The sequence below is a fragment of the Mesoplodon bidens genome (genome assembly GCF_964165515.1).
Source record: "Mesoplodon bidens genome assembly, chromosome: 1".
Taxonomy (NCBI): Eukaryota; Metazoa; Chordata; class Mammalia; order Artiodactyla; family Ziphiidae; genus Mesoplodon; species Mesoplodon bidens.
The window spans coordinates 117,724,614-117,743,805 of record NC_138176.1 but is presented as its reverse complement, the minus strand read 5'-3'; the positions used below and the strand labels follow the sequence as shown (position 1 = coordinate 117,743,805).

At 41.0% G+C, this 19,192-nt stretch overlaps 2 protein-coding genes across 5 annotated transcripts in view; both read right to left on the bottom strand.

Annotated features, from left to right (window-relative positions):
* BMS1 (BMS1 ribosome biogenesis factor) overlaps nt 1–16,446 on the bottom strand; it is a 44,908-nt gene extending 28,462 nt beyond the window's left edge. Inside the window, exons 1-12 of one of the 4 annotated variants that reach the window (XM_081234507.1) lie at nt 16,365–16,446; nt 14,276–14,490; nt 13,375–13,565; nt 12,292–12,371; nt 8,823–9,011; nt 8,043–8,185; nt 7,180–7,301; nt 6,441–6,634; nt 5,246–5,385; nt 2,695–3,455; nt 2,378–2,479; nt 1,310–1,467 (exon numbers count right to left, since the gene is read on the bottom strand). In XM_081234507.1, coding sequence (XP_081090633.1) covers nt 1,310–1,467; nt 2,378–2,479; nt 2,695–3,455; nt 5,246–5,385; nt 6,441–6,634; nt 7,180–7,301; nt 8,043–8,185; nt 8,823–9,011; nt 12,292–12,371; nt 13,375–13,565; nt 14,276–14,451 — 2,256 coding nt within the window. In that variant the 5' untranslated portion in view covers nt 14,452–14,490; nt 16,365–16,446. Of the gene's footprint in view, nt 1–1,309; nt 1,468–2,377; nt 2,480–2,694; nt 3,456–5,245; nt 5,386–6,440; nt 6,635–7,179; nt 7,302–8,042; nt 8,186–8,822; nt 9,012–12,291; nt 12,372–13,374; nt 13,566–14,275; nt 14,491–14,595; nt 14,685–16,364 lie in introns of those variants that run through there. The other 3 variants (XM_081234509.1, XM_081234508.1, XM_081234510.1) reach the window with 3 other exon arrangements.
* Nucleotides 1–19,192, bottom strand: part of ZNF25 (zinc finger protein 25) — a 418,016-nt gene that overhangs the window by 269,359 nt on the left and 129,465 nt on the right. The gene's annotated exons all lie outside the window — the stretch shown is intronic.

The window sequence follows — 19,192 nt, the reverse complement described above, 5'->3', positions numbered from 1 at the left end:
ATGAAAAAACACCACGACCTAGGAAGCAGTCTTGCCAAAAAATCTGAAAACAAAAAACAAAAACCTCAAACCTAAATCTAATCAAACTTCTAGATGCACTGTCCAGAGGGTAGCTACAACATGTGGTTATTTAAGTTCTAATTAAAATTAAACAAAACTTAAATAAAATTAAAATTTTAGTTCTTCTGTCTCACTAGCCACATTTAAAGTGCTCAATAGCCACAAGTAGCCACATAAGACAATTCTTTACCCATCACCATAGACAATTCTATTGGTATTGCTCTGTACCAATTTATAGGAAATACAGAGAAGAGTGAAGTCTGACAGACTGCACATAGGGATGCAATGCGTCCAGGAAATCCAGAATATGAGAAACTCTACATATCAAATACTTGGTTTCTTAAACAACTGAAAAGGTAAGGAAAAAAGAGATGGGTGGAGGGGAATATTGTAGATTGAGAGATTTAAAAGGCATAGAGAAAAATAAACAAAAATAACCTGGTAAAACTAAACTTTGGTGTTTACTGATACATACTTGAAGGATGAAATTATAAAGAAAAGAAGGAAATGATTACCGTAAGAGTCATGATTCCTTCTGCAGGGAGGAGAGGACTATGACTAGGATGGACACATGGTGGTTACAGAGGTACTCATGTAGTAATCCATTAAGTTAAACAATTACTTTTATGTGGTTTTCTATAATCTGTATTAAATTTTACCCAAAAAAATGCTTACATAAAAATCTCGTAAAGTGCACAAGTGCTACCCAGTGAATTAAAATACATAATATGATAGTCATTGGGCCTCCCTGAGGAGTGACATTTCAGCTAAACCGAATGACCAAAAGAAGTCAGCCTTGGGAAGATCAGAAGAACATTCCAGAAAAGAAAACAAGAGGTCTAAGATGGGATTAAACCTGGCAAGTTTAAGAACTGAATGAATTCTCTAGTGGGACTAGAGAGTGATGAGTGGGGGAAGAAAATGTACCAGTGTCATGGATTCCTGTTTGCTTACAAATAGTAGAAATTATAAATGTTAACTCAGGGACACTACGTATCTCCTAGTTATAAAACACAAAGTATCTCAAATGTATGAAAACCTACATGCAATGCTTCAAAATAAAGATTAACAATACTATTCACACTAAGAGTTGAAAACTAACACACCACTTTAAAGCAATTATACTCCAATGAAGATGTTAAAAAAAAAAAAGCAAATAACAGGTAGGCAATACTGAAATCACATAATCTTTTAAAAAAATTCCCTTATTTTCTCATAAGTCAAACACACTATTTACATTCAGCCTCACCTCCTCTAAATCCCAATCATGGGGCACCTCCACATGAAATCTGGAGCAGTCCAAAGAGTCAGCCTTGTGCTTACACTCGCTGGCAGACTGGCTGACACGAAACAACCCTCCGAGCTCTTCCTTGGTATCACCATCTTCTTCTTCATTATCCTCTGTCACTAAAGAGACCACCATGATAGAAAAGTGAGAATAAATCCACCCGCTAGAGGACTAGGGACTGAGGGTCTCTGTTTGCAGTAGGTATGGTGTGTGTCCCTGAGCGCATCAGCCACAGACACAGAAAGGCCACGGAATACTACTGCTGAGCAGGTCTGGAGGACATCTGCCCTCCTGCAAGGCAACAGCAAAGTGTCCATTGAGGAGGGAAAATACTGGGGGATGGGGTAGGGAGGGGACATTTAAAGACAGAGTTTTCAATTATCATAAAGAGTATCTCTTAAAGAGTGCTGAGTCTCTAATCCCTAAGAGTACTTAGACAAAACCTGAATGGAAGTCAGTAAATACCAACCCCCGATTCCATGCTCCTACCTCACATATACTCCATGGCCTTGTTCTAACCATACAGTAAATAGGGACCACAATATCAGGTTCACCACTTTATTTTTTGCATTACTGAGTCAAGCTCTTTCCAAAAAGAACATATAGACAAATTTAATAAAATATAAAATCAGAGGAGAAAGGCAAAAGGAAAAAACAGAATGAGTAAATACAGAGCACCCATTCTCAGAGAGGAGAAAACACCTTTTCAGGCAGAATTATTTTTCTGGTACTAAATTCTACAAAAAAAATTCATGACGGATTTTCTACAGGGGGTACAAAATGACATAATGAAGACTATTCTTACCAAAAGTTTTATGGCAAACCCATAAATCTACTTCGTACGACTGATTTACGGTCCTCATGAGCTGATGATTAAAAACATCTGCCAAATATAAACTATGACGGCCAGGAATATCTTATGGATACCCAAAGTACCTCCCAAATCCTCTAACCAATTTCTTCATCTCCTTTTCAGAAAATAGTCTAAGAAACTAAAATGTTTCTAGATCTGAACCAGAGCTCCTTTACCTGTCCCATAAATGAGCTTTCGAAGGTTTGGAGTTGTTTGTTGCTGCCTCAGAAAGGCCTCAGCTGCCTTCCTGGAAAGGTCTTCCTTCCACTTGAGGGCACCTGAAAGGACGAACACAGACATCAGTTAAGTCTGTCTGTCTGTCCTCTCTGCTTCAAGCTCATCACTCATCCATCCTGAAATCCTTTAATGAGGTGTAATACTTGAACAGTTAACAAAGTCTCCAAAACAGCAGACCCCAAATGGTAGACATTCTATTTGTAGAACATTTTCAGTGCCAAGTTTGTAACGGCAGTTAAATTAAATTTAAGCATACCTGAAGTTTCTGTGGAATAGTTATTTTCTTCCTTATAATCTTCTTCCTCTCTGAGTAAGTCTTCTATATCACTGGTCTCATCAATTAACTTCTCTGACCCCAGTTTCTGACTACTGACCACTTGAGAAGGCTTTGGAAACTTTTTCCTAATAACCTCTTCATTTTCTGAATTCTCCTCCTCTGTACTGAGAGAGTTTTCTTCAGATTCATCTTCAGATGCAAATGCCTCTTCAGCTGTGCAATGACCTGAATCTGAAGTGGTGAGGGTTGGTTTTTTCATTGTCAAAGACTTCTCCAGATTCAAACTATCACTCAGATCATTAGTTTGTAACAGTCCTGGCTTACCACCTTCTCTAACAGTTTTAGATTCTAAAATATCCCTCTCTTTCTCTGCAGTGGAATCCTCTTCTTCAATGCTTTCATCAGCTTCCTCTGTTGCTTCCTCTACTGAGCTTCTCTCAAGGTCATCATCACTGTCAGCAAACGCTGGCAAATCCACCTCAACGTCTTCTTCCATCTCAAGTTTTTGCCGTTTGATACCTTTACCAGACATATACTGTTTACCAGTCATTTCAGCATCTTCCTCCTCTTCTGTTTCATCATCACTAGAGCTATTTTCCAACCTGTCACCTTCAGACATTTCTTTATCATCTTCATCATCACTATCTCCAGATTCATCTTCTTCATCTCCAAAAATGGCTTTCCGACGCACTCGACCAGTTTTTAAATCCACCTGCTTTTCCTCTTTTGGCATCCACAGCCTATATTAAAGAGAAAATGCAAAATAATTCTGTTTGTACAATAACCAGTTAATCTGCAAGTCAATAAATATGCAAAGAAATAGAAAATAATGTCAAGGAATGGTTTTAAATGACATAGCATATAAAGGAATGATGTGATAAATACTGGAATAGTTAATAAGCAAACTCATGCATATTTCCATAATACCATTCTACAAAAGAACTTATAGAGAAAATAAAGAGATAACCTTTATAAAAAAAGTCTAATTTTAGAAAGAAACTGCTCAAAAGGGAAGTGAGTGCTTAATAGATCTTTTAGAAGACCCATTAGTTCCAAGCTTGAAACAGATGATCCTTAGAGAAATGGCTGACTGCAGGTCCAAGGCAGGGAAAGTACAAAATAAGCTGGAACATCCTGCTGTCAGAAAGCAAAAAGTGCTCAAGCACTAACAGGGACACACCAAAAGGACACAGAAGACAGACTGAAGGGACAATATAAGCATCACAAAGACTAATGATAGTAGTGGGATAATAACAAATATTTTTTTTAAACTCCATTAGTCAACAGTGATACTAAAATAAAGGGGTGAAAGCTCTTCGTTAAAGAATGCCAGCTAACGAATAGAGAAGGAATAACTAAGAATATTCCCATTTTGAAATCACCAATGCAATGCTTGATAAAGAAGAATCATCAAGATGCCAAAAATATGGGATGAAATAAAAAACTATCGAGTTATTTAATGTAACAGTATTATATAAAAGTGTAAAAAAAAAACAATTAGAAAAATACTAAAAATTGTACTAAACGAGAATGGATAAGTTTGAATACATCAATAATAACAAAATGATGACTATATATAAGAAACTATATAGAAAATGGAAATGTTCACAATATAAATATAAAAATTTTACCTGTATTATAACGGTAACTATATTAGAGTATCCATGTACACAAGGATAATTACAGGAATGCTCAAAAATGAAAAGGGCTAATAATAATGATCGTAATAACAGGGATCTTTTAGTGATACTTCTGTCAGGCACCATGATAAGTAGTTTATGTGCACTATTGTGTTTAATCATCACAACTCCTGTGAGATATTAGGAAATTAATTGATTTCCTCAAACTAGTAGGCCCACTGCACTTAATTACTATGCTATACCATCTGCTAGTTAGAGGGCAGCAGATGATTTTTTCCAAAAAATTTTTCCTGCTTTTGTATATACTTATAATAAATGATAAATTAGATGATCTCAGTCATTTTCAGACTAATTTTTATTGGCAGTCATAAATCACTACAATAAAACCAAAATACCCACTATGTATAAACATACAAATTCCCAACCCAGACTGATAATAATTCACATAAACCTATATTAGTGGAAATTAAGCCACAGGAGATATTACAACACAATCTAAGTACAAATTTTAGAGACAAGGTATGTGGCTTCTGGACAGCAGCCTGAAAAAGCTCCCTGACTCTGCTTGTAATTTTGGCCATTAAAATAAAGCCAAGTGGCCTCAGGACTCCTAAGAAACAAAAGTAACCTATGGAAAAGGTTTTGTGAAATTTAAGGAATATTCTGAGTCTGTTAAAAAACTGAATCCTTCGTATGATTTCAAGAAAATACTTCCATGTAATGTCACATAAGTAAAGAGCCCTCAGAAACACAAGCATGTACAAAGCAAAAAGCAAAACCAAACAACCTGGAATGAATCCCACCAAAACGTTGTATGATGGCAGAATGATGTATGATATAAACTTATGTAATATAATTTTTTTTTAAGAACACAAAAACAGCACACTTACCCTTGATTATCTATATCCTCTGACACCAGTGGTTTGGAATCAGAAAACAGTGTCACTCTACTTGAAGCCATCTTGGCATCAATAGTGGAATGGGTGGAAATGAGACTCTGGACCAGTTCATGGGTGGGCCTCACCTCCTCCTGTCAAGGCGACCAAGAAAGGGAAAGTGAGGAATGCACAAGGATTCTGAAGAAAAACACACTGGTTTCAATCAGTTTCTCAAAATTACCTTAAACACAGTTTCTGAGAACCTTTCTCACTGCCTCAAAAAAAAAAAAAAAAAAAAGAAGAGGAAGAAAAAGAAGAATTCTTACAACAAGGCCTAAAATTTATGTCCTCATTAAACTTTTCCAAAGTGCATGGAGTATACAGTCTGATAACCTAAATACTGTGTTGCTAATGCTACAGAAAGCATTTACAGAAAAATCCCATTTCAGAACAGTCAAAGAAATAAAAATCTGGAGTCTATTTTTTTAAAATCTGTCACCTTTGATACAAAAATTGCACTTCAAGGAATTTACTGCATAAAAAGACCCCTCCCAGTGGGCAAAGCTGCATGTGCGAAGGCACTCACTATAGTACTGCTCAAACCAGGGGAAACGGGGACTGAGCCCCATAGCCCTCCAAGGATTGGTTCAGTAAACAAAGTTTATCTATACGATGAAATACTACACAGCTATGAAAAAACTGAAGCAGTTCTATGAATACTAACAGGGGAAAAACAGATTCACATATTCTTAGGTGCCCTCAAAAAGTTGCAAAAGCATTTACAGTTGGACCCCATATAACAAATACTATTGCTCTCTAACACACACACAAATACCATATATATGGTATCTGCAAATAATATATAATAATTTAGATATATAATCTAAATAAATATGTATATGTTTAGAGAAAAACAGAAAAAAAAGAGAATGATCAAAGAGAGCTAGAAAACGTATCGATTTTATATGATGAGAAATGGGAAGTACAGGCACCAAACTGCTTCCAAAGCTCACACTGGGGACACGGGATCCCCTGTGTGTCAGCAGGGAGGTATGGAGGATGTGACTTTTACTCTCTGCTTGGTGCAATTTAAGTATTTTGAACATTTACAATATGCACTGTGGCCTTTATCATAAATATTGACTAAAGATAAAAAGCTTCAGTAAATAAAAGGTGACTACATAACTTCCCGTGACTTCCCTCTCACCGATTCCTGGAAGCCATGGCTGCCCCCAAGGTCGACATAGACCGCATCTTTGTCATACAGCACACCACCAACTCCAGAGAAAGGTGCATACACCAACTTCTCCTTCTCATTTAAACAGCGCTTCTTTTGTTGCTCAGGAAGCGCACAGGGGTCTGGGAGGAAACTGACGTCACTCACAGCAAAATCTCCTACACCTGGAAGACAGACACAGGAAGATGGCTTCAGCTGACAAGTGACTGGCAGCAGAAATGGCCCACAGTCCGAAGGCTTCAACCACAACAAGGGCACGGTTTGACACTAGCACTGTATCTCTTTAGCTAAACACCATCAGAGCAGAGGAAATGTGGTCAACTCCACCTTGGGTGGCCAATGCAGAGCTGAGTTAACTCTTAAAACCTCCAGGAAGGGCTTCCCTGGTGGCGCAGTGGTTGAGAGTCCGCCTGCCGATGCAGGGGACACGGGTTCGTGCCCCAGTCCGGGAAGATCCCACATGCCACAGAGCGGCTGGGCCCGTGAGCCATGGCCGCTGAGCCTGCGCGTCTGGAGCCTGTGCTCCGCAACGTGGGGAGAGGCCACAACAGTGAGAGGCCCGCGTACCGCAAAAAAAAAAAAAAGAAAGAAAAAAAAAAAACCTCCAGGAAGATGGCTCTATCCTGTCTGGCCATTTTTCAGTTTTCCTGAGAAATGAAGTCATCCCAAGAGTTTTACAAATATAGCAGATTTTACAACAAAAGGATACCTGGTATGTGAATTTGGCTTTTATTTTTCAAGTGTCCTCCTCTTAGATAACCATAAAGAGACACCTTTCGGTCACACTTGATATTTGTTCGAATATCTTCTGGGTTTGTCAAATCTTCCATCCTAGAAAAATAAAACCCAATTATATGGCAGAAATAAATGTCAGAGTTCTTGTACCTCTCTTCACATTTCAGTGATTCATCACATTCAGTAATCCACTGCACATATTGTTTAGAAAAGTATAGAAAATACAGAAATAAGGGAGCAGGCTTCACCATCTACCAGGGGCAAAGGGGCAAACACATGACTGCATCTCTCTCAGGCTCTACAGGATACACATTCCACAAGCAAGACACCAAAAATGGGAAACGACATGGCCCTGGAGTTGAGGAAAAGTAGAGAACATACCCAGAAAAACCATTTATGGAAGAAGATTAAGCTGTGACCTGGATTTTTTTAGTGTGGCTTGGATTTTGGCAGGTGGAGAAAGGGCATTCCAGGCTGACAAAATATATGAAAAAAGCATAAAGGAAGGAAAGCACAGGGCACATCTGAGTGACTGGAGCACCACGGTCCAAAGGCAGCATCACTGAAAATTAAGGATAAAAAAGCAGGATGGGGCCCACATCCTGTAGCCTTAAATGCTTCAGAATCCTCACATTTTTTTAAACGTTTCATACTTTACTTCTGAAGCCACAGCATCTTTAAGTAATGATACAAAAAAAGTAGATATTTTCCATCAAGTACATTTCTCTCACCACTATTCAATAATAAGACAAAATAAGCTCTATTATTGTTCTTTTCCTAACTTTTTAGCTTTGAAACATATGGGTCAGGAAGAAAAAGTTTGCATTCACTTTTTACCTGTCTGCCAGGATATAAGGGTGAGAAGTCTGCCATGTAAGAGGCCTAAACTTCATAACTGTAATAAAACGGCCCAGATTGTGAATTTCTTGGTTTTGATATTCTCCGTGTACCATTCCAGAAAGGTAAAATAGCTTGGCACCCTAAATATTAAGAAAAACAAAAAATTAAATTTCAATGAAATTCTTGTCAACACTGCACCAAAATAAAGGCCTTTAAATAAGAAGCAATCCTAAGAAAGGGAGACTTCTAGTGACCCACTGTGCCAATGCTTCCAGAACTTCTCTGGCTTCTTTCAGGACTCATCTTTTTAGGGCTTTGTACGGACAGAACTGCAAATATATTTAGTTTCAAGTCAAGCAGTGGCATCTATCTGGAGTATGGATACATAAGGAACAGTGAGGCTCCTGGGCACAGAAAAAATTTTATGACCGATGGGACACAACACAGTAGTATGGGGGAGAGGAAGGAGTGGCAGTATGTGTGCGCTGTAGTTCCTGGTCCTGTAACAAGGAAAAGCTTTGGACAAATTCTATTAAATCACAAATCCAAAATACTTAAGAGCCAGACACTGCCTGGTGCTGGGGGATGCAGAGACAAATGAGACACACCAAGAGGTCCGGAATAAAGACTATCTCAAGAAAATATTCTAGGGACTATGAACAGATATATTAAGGAAACGAAGGAGGTGATCCTGTAAAGATGTTTGTTAATCTCTCCCACTCATTCTATTTTTAAAGGATTAGAGTGTTAGTATTCAATGATTAATTCTCTTCCTACCGGGTAGACTTCTGTCCAGAACCTGTGTTTTAGTCGCTTCTTTGTCTTCTTCAGTTGCTTATTATACTTAAAGGAATCTAGGTGAGTGAGAACGCCCATAATTTTAGGAAAGCCATGTACTTGACAGATGTTTAGGAACTCAAATGTTTCCATTTCAAACCCAAAACTGGCATCTATAAGCATCAGAACCTAAAAACAGAAGACACAATTTCTCAAGGAGGCTACCCAAAATAGACCATCACCAAACTATGGCTCATGAGCCAAATCTGGCCCATCACTTGTTTTATAACTAAAGTTCTATTGGAACGCAGCCATGTTGACTTGTTTACATATTGTCTACACCTACATTTGTGCTACAACTGCAGTTCAGTGATTGCAATAGAAACTAGGACCTACAAAGCCTAAAATATCTACTATCTGGCCCTTTATAGAAAAAGTTCACCAACTCCTGCTCTAGACTAAAGCAAATGATTATTTAGGGAATCACCATGACAGAGAAAACACTATCCTTTGACTTGCTCTAAAAGGCAACCTTGACACAGTCTCAACCACATTTCAAGAATGTGCATATATGAGAAATAACTCAGAAAGGGCTGGATCTAATTTGGCCCTTACCTGAAAAGTCCTCACTTCAAGAAATAAAGTTTTTTGTAAGGTGTTCTTAAGCCAAATAACAGATCTCTAACAAGGAAACCAAATAACAGATCTCTGATATCCAAAAAAATGGGAGGACGTGGTAATCAATGAAAAACATCAAAAACATGAAGAAAGCCGAACATTTTTGTTTCAATCTCCTCAGGGGGGAAAAAGTTTTCCACTGGGAAGTATGTAGTAAGAAAGCTCTACCTTAGAAGTTAATTGGTAACATGCAATTGCTCAGAAACCAAAAAAGTCTACCAGTTCAGAACTGAGTCAAAGGATAGTCATGGATGGTAATCTGTAAGAAAATATAAGTACATAAGACCAATTTTTAAAATTTACACTCTTCAAACATGCAAAACAAACAATTTCATAGTTGATTCCTAGAGACTTAAGACATCTCTGTCCTCATCTTTCTGTAGCTAACTAAAAATAATTAAAAAAAAAAACCGAAAAACTTAATCTTTGATTAAACTAGGGAACATTCATAATCCTAAACCACAAAATACATGAAGGTGGACCACTGAGCATTGTGAGGAAGCACAGCTGTGTGGGCTGGCTGTGGAGTATTCCTACACCCAATTTGATACCATGGCTGACAAGTTGCAAGCAATCAGTTGTAGAGTCAGAAGAACAGGTGGGTGGCAAACAGTCCGTGAGCTGACAATCTCTGTCAACTAAAGATAAGTAAAGCCTCTATTACTCCTCCAATGTTCATACATGTGCACACGCGCACACACACAGGCGCGAATCCATGTACTGTGTGCCTTCCCTGTTACTTAGGAAGCTTTATGACCCAGAACAGAGCAATCAACATTAAGCTAGGCTGGGCTTCCCTGGTGGTGCAGTGGTTAAGAATCTGCCTGCCAACGCAGGGGACACAGGTTCGAGCCCTGGTCCGGGAAGACCCCACATGCTGTGGAGCAACTGGGCCTGTGCGCCACAACTACTGAGCCTGCACTCTAGAGCCCATGTGCCTAGAGCCCACGCACCTAGAGCCCACGCACCTGGAGCCCATGCTCCGCAACAGGAGAAGCCACCACAATGAGAGGCCCGCTCACCGCAACCAAGAGCAGCACCCGCTCACCACAACTAGAGAAAGCCCGCACACAGCAACAAAGACCCATGCAGCCAAAAATAAATAAAACAAAAATAAAAACAAAAACAAACATTAAGCTAGGCTAAATAAATAATGGTACATACAACAGAATACTTAAAAATAATGAGGTTGAACTTAGTGCTTATTTTACACCTCCAAGACGTACTAAGTGAAAAAAAGCAAAGCACAAAACACTGTGTATGATAAACAGTGTGTACTTTAAAAGGGTTGTATGTGTATTTATACATGTATCTGGAAAATACTGCTGAGGGGGACTGAGAGACTAGGGGTCAGAGCAAGGAAAGCAAAATCATGCATCGTGCACACCATGTAGCACAGTTTGAATATCTTACCAAATGCATGTGTTCCTTTTTAAATCTTAAAAAGACGTATATGAAAGGCATCTTTCTTAATATGTGTATGCTTTTAAGATTAGTATACAATATATGTTACATAAAACAGAAACTAATGACATGCTGAACTATTTCAATCATTTCAAGTACACAAGATTTAATAAGTTTATACTGTTTTGTGTTGGCAATAACATACTTATTTTTATTAAATGGCAGCATTACATATTCAAAATTTGAATGGTACTTATTTTCTGATATTAAGATGGCACAACTGTAACATCTATATTAAATTACTTTTTATTTTATGTTTTAGGAGACTTCCTGAGCCAAAGGGTAAAATCTGTAGCTCTTTGTCCCAAACAGCTCTTCAGAAGGTGTTAAATAAAAAAAAAAAAAAAAACCAATGAGGTATCTGTTACCCCACACTTCCTAATCAATACGGTTAAATTATTTTTTCCTTTTTGGCTTATTTTTGCTAGGTTTTTTTTTTTTTTTTTTTTGCGGTACGCAGGCCTCTCACTGTTGGGGCCTCTCCCGTTGCGGAGCACAGGCTCTGGACGCTCAGGCTCAGAAGCCATGGCTCACGGGCCTAGCCGCTCCGTGGCATGTGGGATCTTCCCAGACTGGGGCACGAACCCATGTCCCCTGCACTGGCAGGTGGACTCTCAACCACTGCGCCACCAGGGAAGCCCTATTTTTGCTAGTTTTAAAGGTAATTAACAGACATTAACATTTCTGTAAATGCAATCAAGGCTGCACAATTTCCAGATGCTGAGTACAATATAGATTTTCTATTATAAATTCTGACAACTTCTCAAGGGTAATCCATGAGATTTTTTACCCAATATGGTAAAAAGATCCATATTTTATCATAATCATTAAGAACAGACTTTCTGGCACCATTAAGAGCAGAATTCTCATCCTCAGAAAAATTGCTTAACTTCTGGGAGCCTCGATTTCATCATACATAAACTAGAGATAATACCTACTTACCTCTAAGGCATACTGGGGGGATTAGATGAGCTAAATTTGTAGAAAGCTGTTAGCACAGTGCCTAGTAAGGGTCCAGGAAATGGTACTATTATAAACTTGTATGTATGTATGCATATCTTAATGAGCTTTTATTAGCTACATTCATTAAAGGTTTTCTCTGACCTATGGTCTACTTTTAGAGTTCAGAATACATTTCATTATGCACAATCTATTTTTACTATAACAATTATTATCATCATCAATTCAAACACATCTTTTGTATCCCTGATGATACTCATCATTTTTTAAATAATCTTAAATCTTTCTTCCCTTCAACATGGGATAAATAACCTATCACATTGCTGTAAATCCCCATCAGAAACCCATGCTGCCCCCAATGACTTACCAAATCCGCTACTTTAGCCAGATCAATCATCATGTTAATGTCACATCCACATTCAATAATGGTGAGTCTGCGCTTTTTACCTATAAGTGAAAAGATGAAAATTTTACTTTTAAAAAGCCTTGGAAAAAAATCTGTTAACTCTAATTATTATTTTTAATTGCATCTAGTAAAGCACCTTGTACATTCACAAGAGTATGCCAGAAGTTCATTTTTATAGGAGAAAACTGATCAAATAAAGTAAATATCAAATAAAGTAAATTAGTTTTCTTGTTATGTTTTCTAATTTTAAAATAATATCAAAAGCCTACCCATAGGAATCAAGTGCTCAAATAGGTAAAATTCCAACTGGAATGGGCAGACAGGTAGGCTTCATGATGGCTGTGATCCTGCTGTTCAGCAGTGGGCCAAAGCTTCTATCTCTATCAAAGCTTCCCCTGTTCTCACTACAGCGAAAAAACCCTCAAACCTAATGCAACAGAATGTTCATGGAGCAATCATTATTTCTAAATTAAGCTAAAAGAAATCAGTCAAAATGATGGGAATGCCTTAAAGAAAAAGAAAAGCCTCAATCCAACTATATTATTACTATGAGAAGAGATTTCAGATTCTACCACTGCCAGCTGGGAATTTGTTTCATCCTCCCTCAGACTTTAGAAACATCACCATTTCCCAGAGCAGACAAGTTCTCACAGGAAAAAGAAAGGAAAAACTCCCTCACTTCCACAAGAACGTGGCTTCAGGAGGGCAAACAGGTGCACCTGGTACATAGCAGGTACTCACTATCTGTTAAATGAAGGTGCTCACCATAACCAAGCCAGCCTGCCAGGGCCTGCCAAGCCTTTCAGAGGAGCACAGCTGGTAAATCCATACAACAGTTACAATAAGGTATACATCTACATCATTATTATCTCTGGGAATCTATCCTTTTCTGAAGCTACAGCCACCTTAATAAAAGCACAAGAGCAGTAACACGGAGTGACAATATTACTTTACCATTTACCAGTGAAAAAAATGTTAAACAAAGACATGCATGTCCCACAGATGACAACATCTGCCATGTCAGTCTGTGACAGCACCTCCTACCTGACACGATTGTTACAGGGCCTCTGATCTCTGTCAGCTTCTGCCTGGTAAAGTTCCGAATGAGGCACTGGATCAAAGTGCTCTTTCCAACTTTTGGAGGCCCCATCACCACTACCACTATTGGTGGGGGTTCTAGTGGAGTTCGGTCAACCACTGGAATGTGATGCTTTTTTGTCTTCAAATCCTGAGTCCTATTTGTTTAAAAGAAAAAAAAAAGTAAATTCACTTTCAAAATATAAAAGGCATCATCCCTAGAAGCACAAACTTTAAAGAGAGCAGAACAGACAATATGTGAATACAATTAACTTGTTAACTTCTGGTGCCAATCCAAATAACCACTTCAGTAAATATATACAACACAATAGCAGAGCTGAAAACTATACACACCTTAAATCTGATTGCCTTATTAGTTGACTTTAATAGTTTAAAAAGAAAACAAGAGGCAAACATGGAGGCAGTGTACCATAATAAAAGCAGAGGCTATTGGGTTAAATTTGGCTCTTCTACTAGGAGAAGTTAATTCAATAATGTTTAAAGTACATATAATAAGGACCCATTAAATAAAGCTGTTTAATACTACATACTCCAATTATATGAAACATACCCAGAAAATAAGACAAGCACACCTGTTACCATAGAGATTGTTTAAAGTTTACAAACAAAACAAATTCTATAAAGAAAAACTCTTTTTCTCTTGGACAAAAGAAGCCAATCAGTGTGCAGATGCTGGAGGCAAAGTGACGTCCACAGCAAAGACTTCTCACATTTCAGTAAAAGAAATATGACTTGCATCTCCATGTCCTTCAGAGTTGGAACAGACTCGTGAATCCAAACCTCTGGAGAGGCTCCTACTATTTAAAAAGAATAACTGGAAGAACCACTAGACTCCAGCTAAACATACCTGTGAAAGGATCTCGCCATCCGCACAGCAGACTGGACTGCAAATGCTTTGGGGTTTCGCTTCCGGGCATCTTCCTCATCTCCAAGTTGGAGATCCTGCAGATGACGTTTCTTCTTCTTTTCAGCTTTGGGCCCACTGTTTTTCTTTCTATGTTTCTTCTGGTCCTTAGTCTCCATAGTAGCTTTTTACCAATCCACAACTAACTCAAACCTACACTGAGTGGGGTGGGGGCAGGGGAAGCATTTTACAATCCAGAAAACACCCAGAGAAAAACAGTAAATTTCATTTACGTCTTTACGAAGAGAAATATATTTGTTTACCCAACAGGCGTGGAAACTGCTTATTATCCCGACTTTTGGCACTTCCCTGGTGGCACAGTGGTTAAGAATCCGGTTAAGAATCCGCCTGCCAATGCAGGGAACACGGGTTCGAACCCTGATCTGGGAAGATCCCACGCGCCGCGGAGCAGCTAAGCCCGTGCGCCACAACTACTGAGCCTGAGCTCTAGAGCTCGCGAGCCACTACTGAGCCCTCGTGCCGCAACTACTGAAGCCGGCATGCCTAGAGCCCTGCTCCGCAACAAGAGGAGCCACCGCAACGAGAAGCCCGTGCACTGCAACGAAGAGCAGACCTCGCTCACTGCAACTAGAGAAAGCCCGGGCGCAGCGACGAAGACCCAACGCAGCCAAAGATAAATAAATTAATTAATTATCCCCAATCTCACTTATCTCTATTATGCTATAAAGTAGTTACCTCTGCTTAAGTTACTTTTTATTTGTCTTAAATGTCTACATCAGCACTGTCCATTTCTGCAATGATGAAAATATTCTATATTTTTCAGCACAGTAGCCACGAGCCACATGTAGCTACTGAGAACTTAAAATGTACCTAGTGAAACTGAGAAACTGAACTTTACATTTATTTAATTTTAATTAATTCAACTCTAAATTTAAATAGCCATATGTGACTAGTGGTTACCATACTAACTCAGCCCTAAATATCAACTGGACTAATGAAATGGCCTCCAAACTTACACTATTTTTAAGATATTTTATTCTGAAAAACTAAATCATTTTAACAACCTCCAACATAATGGCAGTATTATTTTTAAAACTGTTGAATATGTAAAATTTTCAAGTTCTAATACTCATCTATATACCTTTAAAAAACAGCAGTATCTCCGTGCGTGAGATCTGACTGACTCTGGATGATGCCTGGACACCATATGGATTTGTAGAAACCCTTACAATGATTTCTGAGAGGCCCAGGAATTTATGGCCCATAAGCTGGAAACCACTGGATTAGAGAGTTCTTTAGGAAACTGGGTCGCATACAATCTGCTGCGCTTGCTTGAAAAAAAAAGGGGTGGGGGGGTCACTTCATTCAATTAAGGTACTGAATTCACTTCAGTTCGATATATATTTGCATCGGCCTATAATGCACTAGGCATTGTGCATGGAGACGGCTTCAGCTGCGATTTGAACTAGTGGAAGAAATACAAACCCATGTCTTCTGTACCATGCTATAAGGGCCGCATCAGAAGTCTGCACAACCGCTGGAGGCCAGCCTGAGGTTTCCCACGGACACACACCAGAGGAAACAGAAAGTCCACATATACCAGCATAATGTCAAAAAACCCTAGCCGGGAGTCAGGAGAGCTGGGTTCTAGGAACGCTTTCACTAAACTGCTGTAGAATTCCAGAGACATTATTTTTCTTCACTACATTTGGGTTCTGAACTTGTACTAATGCCTTCCTCCTTTTTTCGGGGTATAGGGGTGGGAAAAGCACAATTTGGAGTCCACAGATCTGGCTCCGGTTTAAGTCACCTGCTAGGATTAGCCCGGTAGGAAACGACCTCTCACCTCTCCCTGTCACCTCCCCTCCCGGTCCCGGCTCTCTGCGTGAATTCATTCAGCACTTCTCCGGCAGGTACCAAATATGTCTGCCCGGGCCACGAGGCGCTGCCCGGGAGCAGACTGCCCGGGAGAACCGAGCGAGGACCTTGCCACATGCGCGACTCGCGACCCTCCCGGAGCCCCAGCCCCGAAGACCCCACCGCCGCCCCCTCCCCCAGCCCGCGACCGTACCGGGATCACAACTGCTGCCCCTCCTCACGCCCGCAAGGACAGCGCCGGAAACGGAAATGCAACGTACCCGAGGACTCTACACGCCGGCGGGAAACAAGGAAGCCAAAGAAAGAGAACTGCTGAGGGACGACTTTCAGGGGAAAGCCGAAGGAAGGCTCGTGATTGGCTGAGGGCGGACGCAAGCAAAGTCTGCGCGGTGCTCTCCACCTGGAGCCCCGCCCTGCCCCGCTGCCGCGCCGAGGGGTGCCGCTTCGCAGCGCAGCAGCCGAGCTGCCCTGGTGATACCCTGGGTCTCCGAGCCACGGGTGCAGCGCACGCTCGAGTTCACCCGGAGGCCGTGCTGACGGTGCGGCATGGTACCCGCTCCCTGGTTCTGGACGAAAGCCAGAAATAACACATTTATCCTGGTCACCCCGTAGTCACTGCGCCGGCCCACTCCTAAAGCCCCAGGCACTGCGTCCTCCGACTGGCCCAATGGAATAGCACTCGGCTGGGAGTCGCAATGGTTGGTCCGCTTGCTCATCCTTAAAGATGACAGACCTGGAGATTTCTCGGACGTCTTTAGTGCTAGGACCCTCTTTTGCTAGGACCGACAGACTCTGGCCCAGCACGAAATGCTTTGGCCTTTCTCTGTTGCAGGAAAAAGAGCTTTCCCTGGGGATGCACTTCTTGCCGTTTTCTTGAAGCACAACTTTGCCTTCCCAGGGCTCTGCCCATTCCCACCTCTCGGGTGAGCTGGAATGCCCTAGTGCCTACAAAGCTAGGTACATTTTCAGAGTTTGAATCTCCCTCTTGTCTTGGAGGCTTTCTTTTCAATATGATCCCACCAAAGCACCCAAGTCTCAGGTCTTCTACCTCACAGAACTAGGCTCATCTATGCTTCATGCCTTTTCACAGCGGACCTGTTCTCTCCCTCAGCATCCCACAGGTATTCACTCTGCCTACACTACACATTCCGTGCTGTGCTTGGGAGGCTACTGTATAGGGCACACACTTCTCTCATCTGTGAAGAGCTTATAATTTTGTGACACCCTGCAACACTTCCCCTCACTTCTTGGAGATTTCAGCGTACAGGTACGTAATCCTAACAACCTCTTGGCTCCATGAATCCCACTCTTATCCTCTTTCTTACCTCAGACTCTCACTCTCCCTGTGATCACACCCTAGACTTTGTCCCGTTCAAGGAATGGAACCCTGGAAGCATCCCACTATACCCACCACCTGCTTTCTTTACAGGTTACTCCCTCTAATGCCCTGAAATCAAGACTTCGTAACCCTACACACACCTCCAACCCACATTGTACTACCTTATTCCCTTATGACTTCTCCCTCCCTAGTAACCTAGCTTAAACTCCATGGTCAATCATTATCATCAGTGTCTTGCATCCTCAACTCCCTCACCTCCCTGTCGCCTCATCACACCTGCTTGGTAAATTGAGAGCCCTGGATAAAGCCAGTTGCCCATCTACTCCATACTACAGCAGTGCATGGCTGGAGGAAAACCTAGAACCATGCTGACTACCCTTACTTTAATAATTCTAACTTTGCCTGGTCTATGCCATTCTTCTACGTGTGTATTTCACACCTCCTCTTCCCTCTTCACTCCTTCTCACCACCTCCCCCTTCCTTGCTTTCTACTTCACTGAGAAAATGGAAGTGGAGACTCCCGCCACCACAGACTTCTACCACATCCAGCTGTGTCCCTCTCTGCTGCCTGCCTGTTACTGTAGATGAACTACCACTGTGTCCACCTAAAAGGAATTCTGTACTTGAGTGCTGGATCCCATCATCCCTTACTACTCCAGGGCGTCACTCCAGCCCATCTATTCTCTCCCCAGCATCATCAGTCTTTATTGGACTATTCCCATTACGCAGCATGTAGTTATTTCTCTCATCTTCAAAACAAACGAACTCCTCTTGACCCCATTTCCCCTGTTACTGCATCTTTCCCCTGCTCCCCTTTGAGGAAAAATTTCACAAAAGAACTGTCAATATGTTTTCTGGTTCCTCTCCTCCTATTCTTTGATTCACTTTGCTCCCAGAATACCACCTACCACCCTGGCCGCTCCTCCACGGTGGCCTTTGCTGGTTCTCCCACTCCTGCCTGACCTAGTAAAGTGATAGCCCACAGGACTCAGCCTTTGGTCTTCTTCTGTGTCTATACTTATTCCCTTGGTGATTTCATTCTGTCTTTTAGTTTTATATGCCATCGTATCAGTCACTGATTGACTGTAACTGTGCTACAAATTCATCCTTCATTACCTATTCTGCAAAAATGGAGTTAGGCCCTTTATATTTACTTTGACACTGGTATGATGTTAGGTTTTGTCAATAGAGGGTGACGGAGAGACCTTGCAGGAGGAAGCAGTCTTTATTCCTGGTTCTGCTGTGCTTCCTGCTGGGCTTCTGAAGGTGGGAACTTCTCCAGGGCCAGCTTCTCCGGTATGTGGTGGCCAGCAGGCCCCCATTCCCCCATCCCAACTTCCCAGCAGTTTTGTCATGGCATGACTCTCCCAAGACACCGCCCCTTTCCCCAGCACCTAAAGAGGGATTTCCAACAAGTTCCAGTGGTGCAGCACCACAGGGACTCCCCTGACACTGGTAGGCCGTGGCCACACCCCTCCAATGAGGTCTGGATCTCAGCTGTTGGGGGGCAAGTATGGGGCTGGGGGAGGGACCTCTTCCTGGGCCCTCCACCTCCACCCTAGGGTAGCGGCTGCTCCTCACATCTGCTGTTCTTATACACTTTAGAGTTCTCTTTACTTCTTACTAAGTCCATACCTCATTGCTCCAATTCGCTGTTGTAGTTAATAATTCTTGGGGGTTTT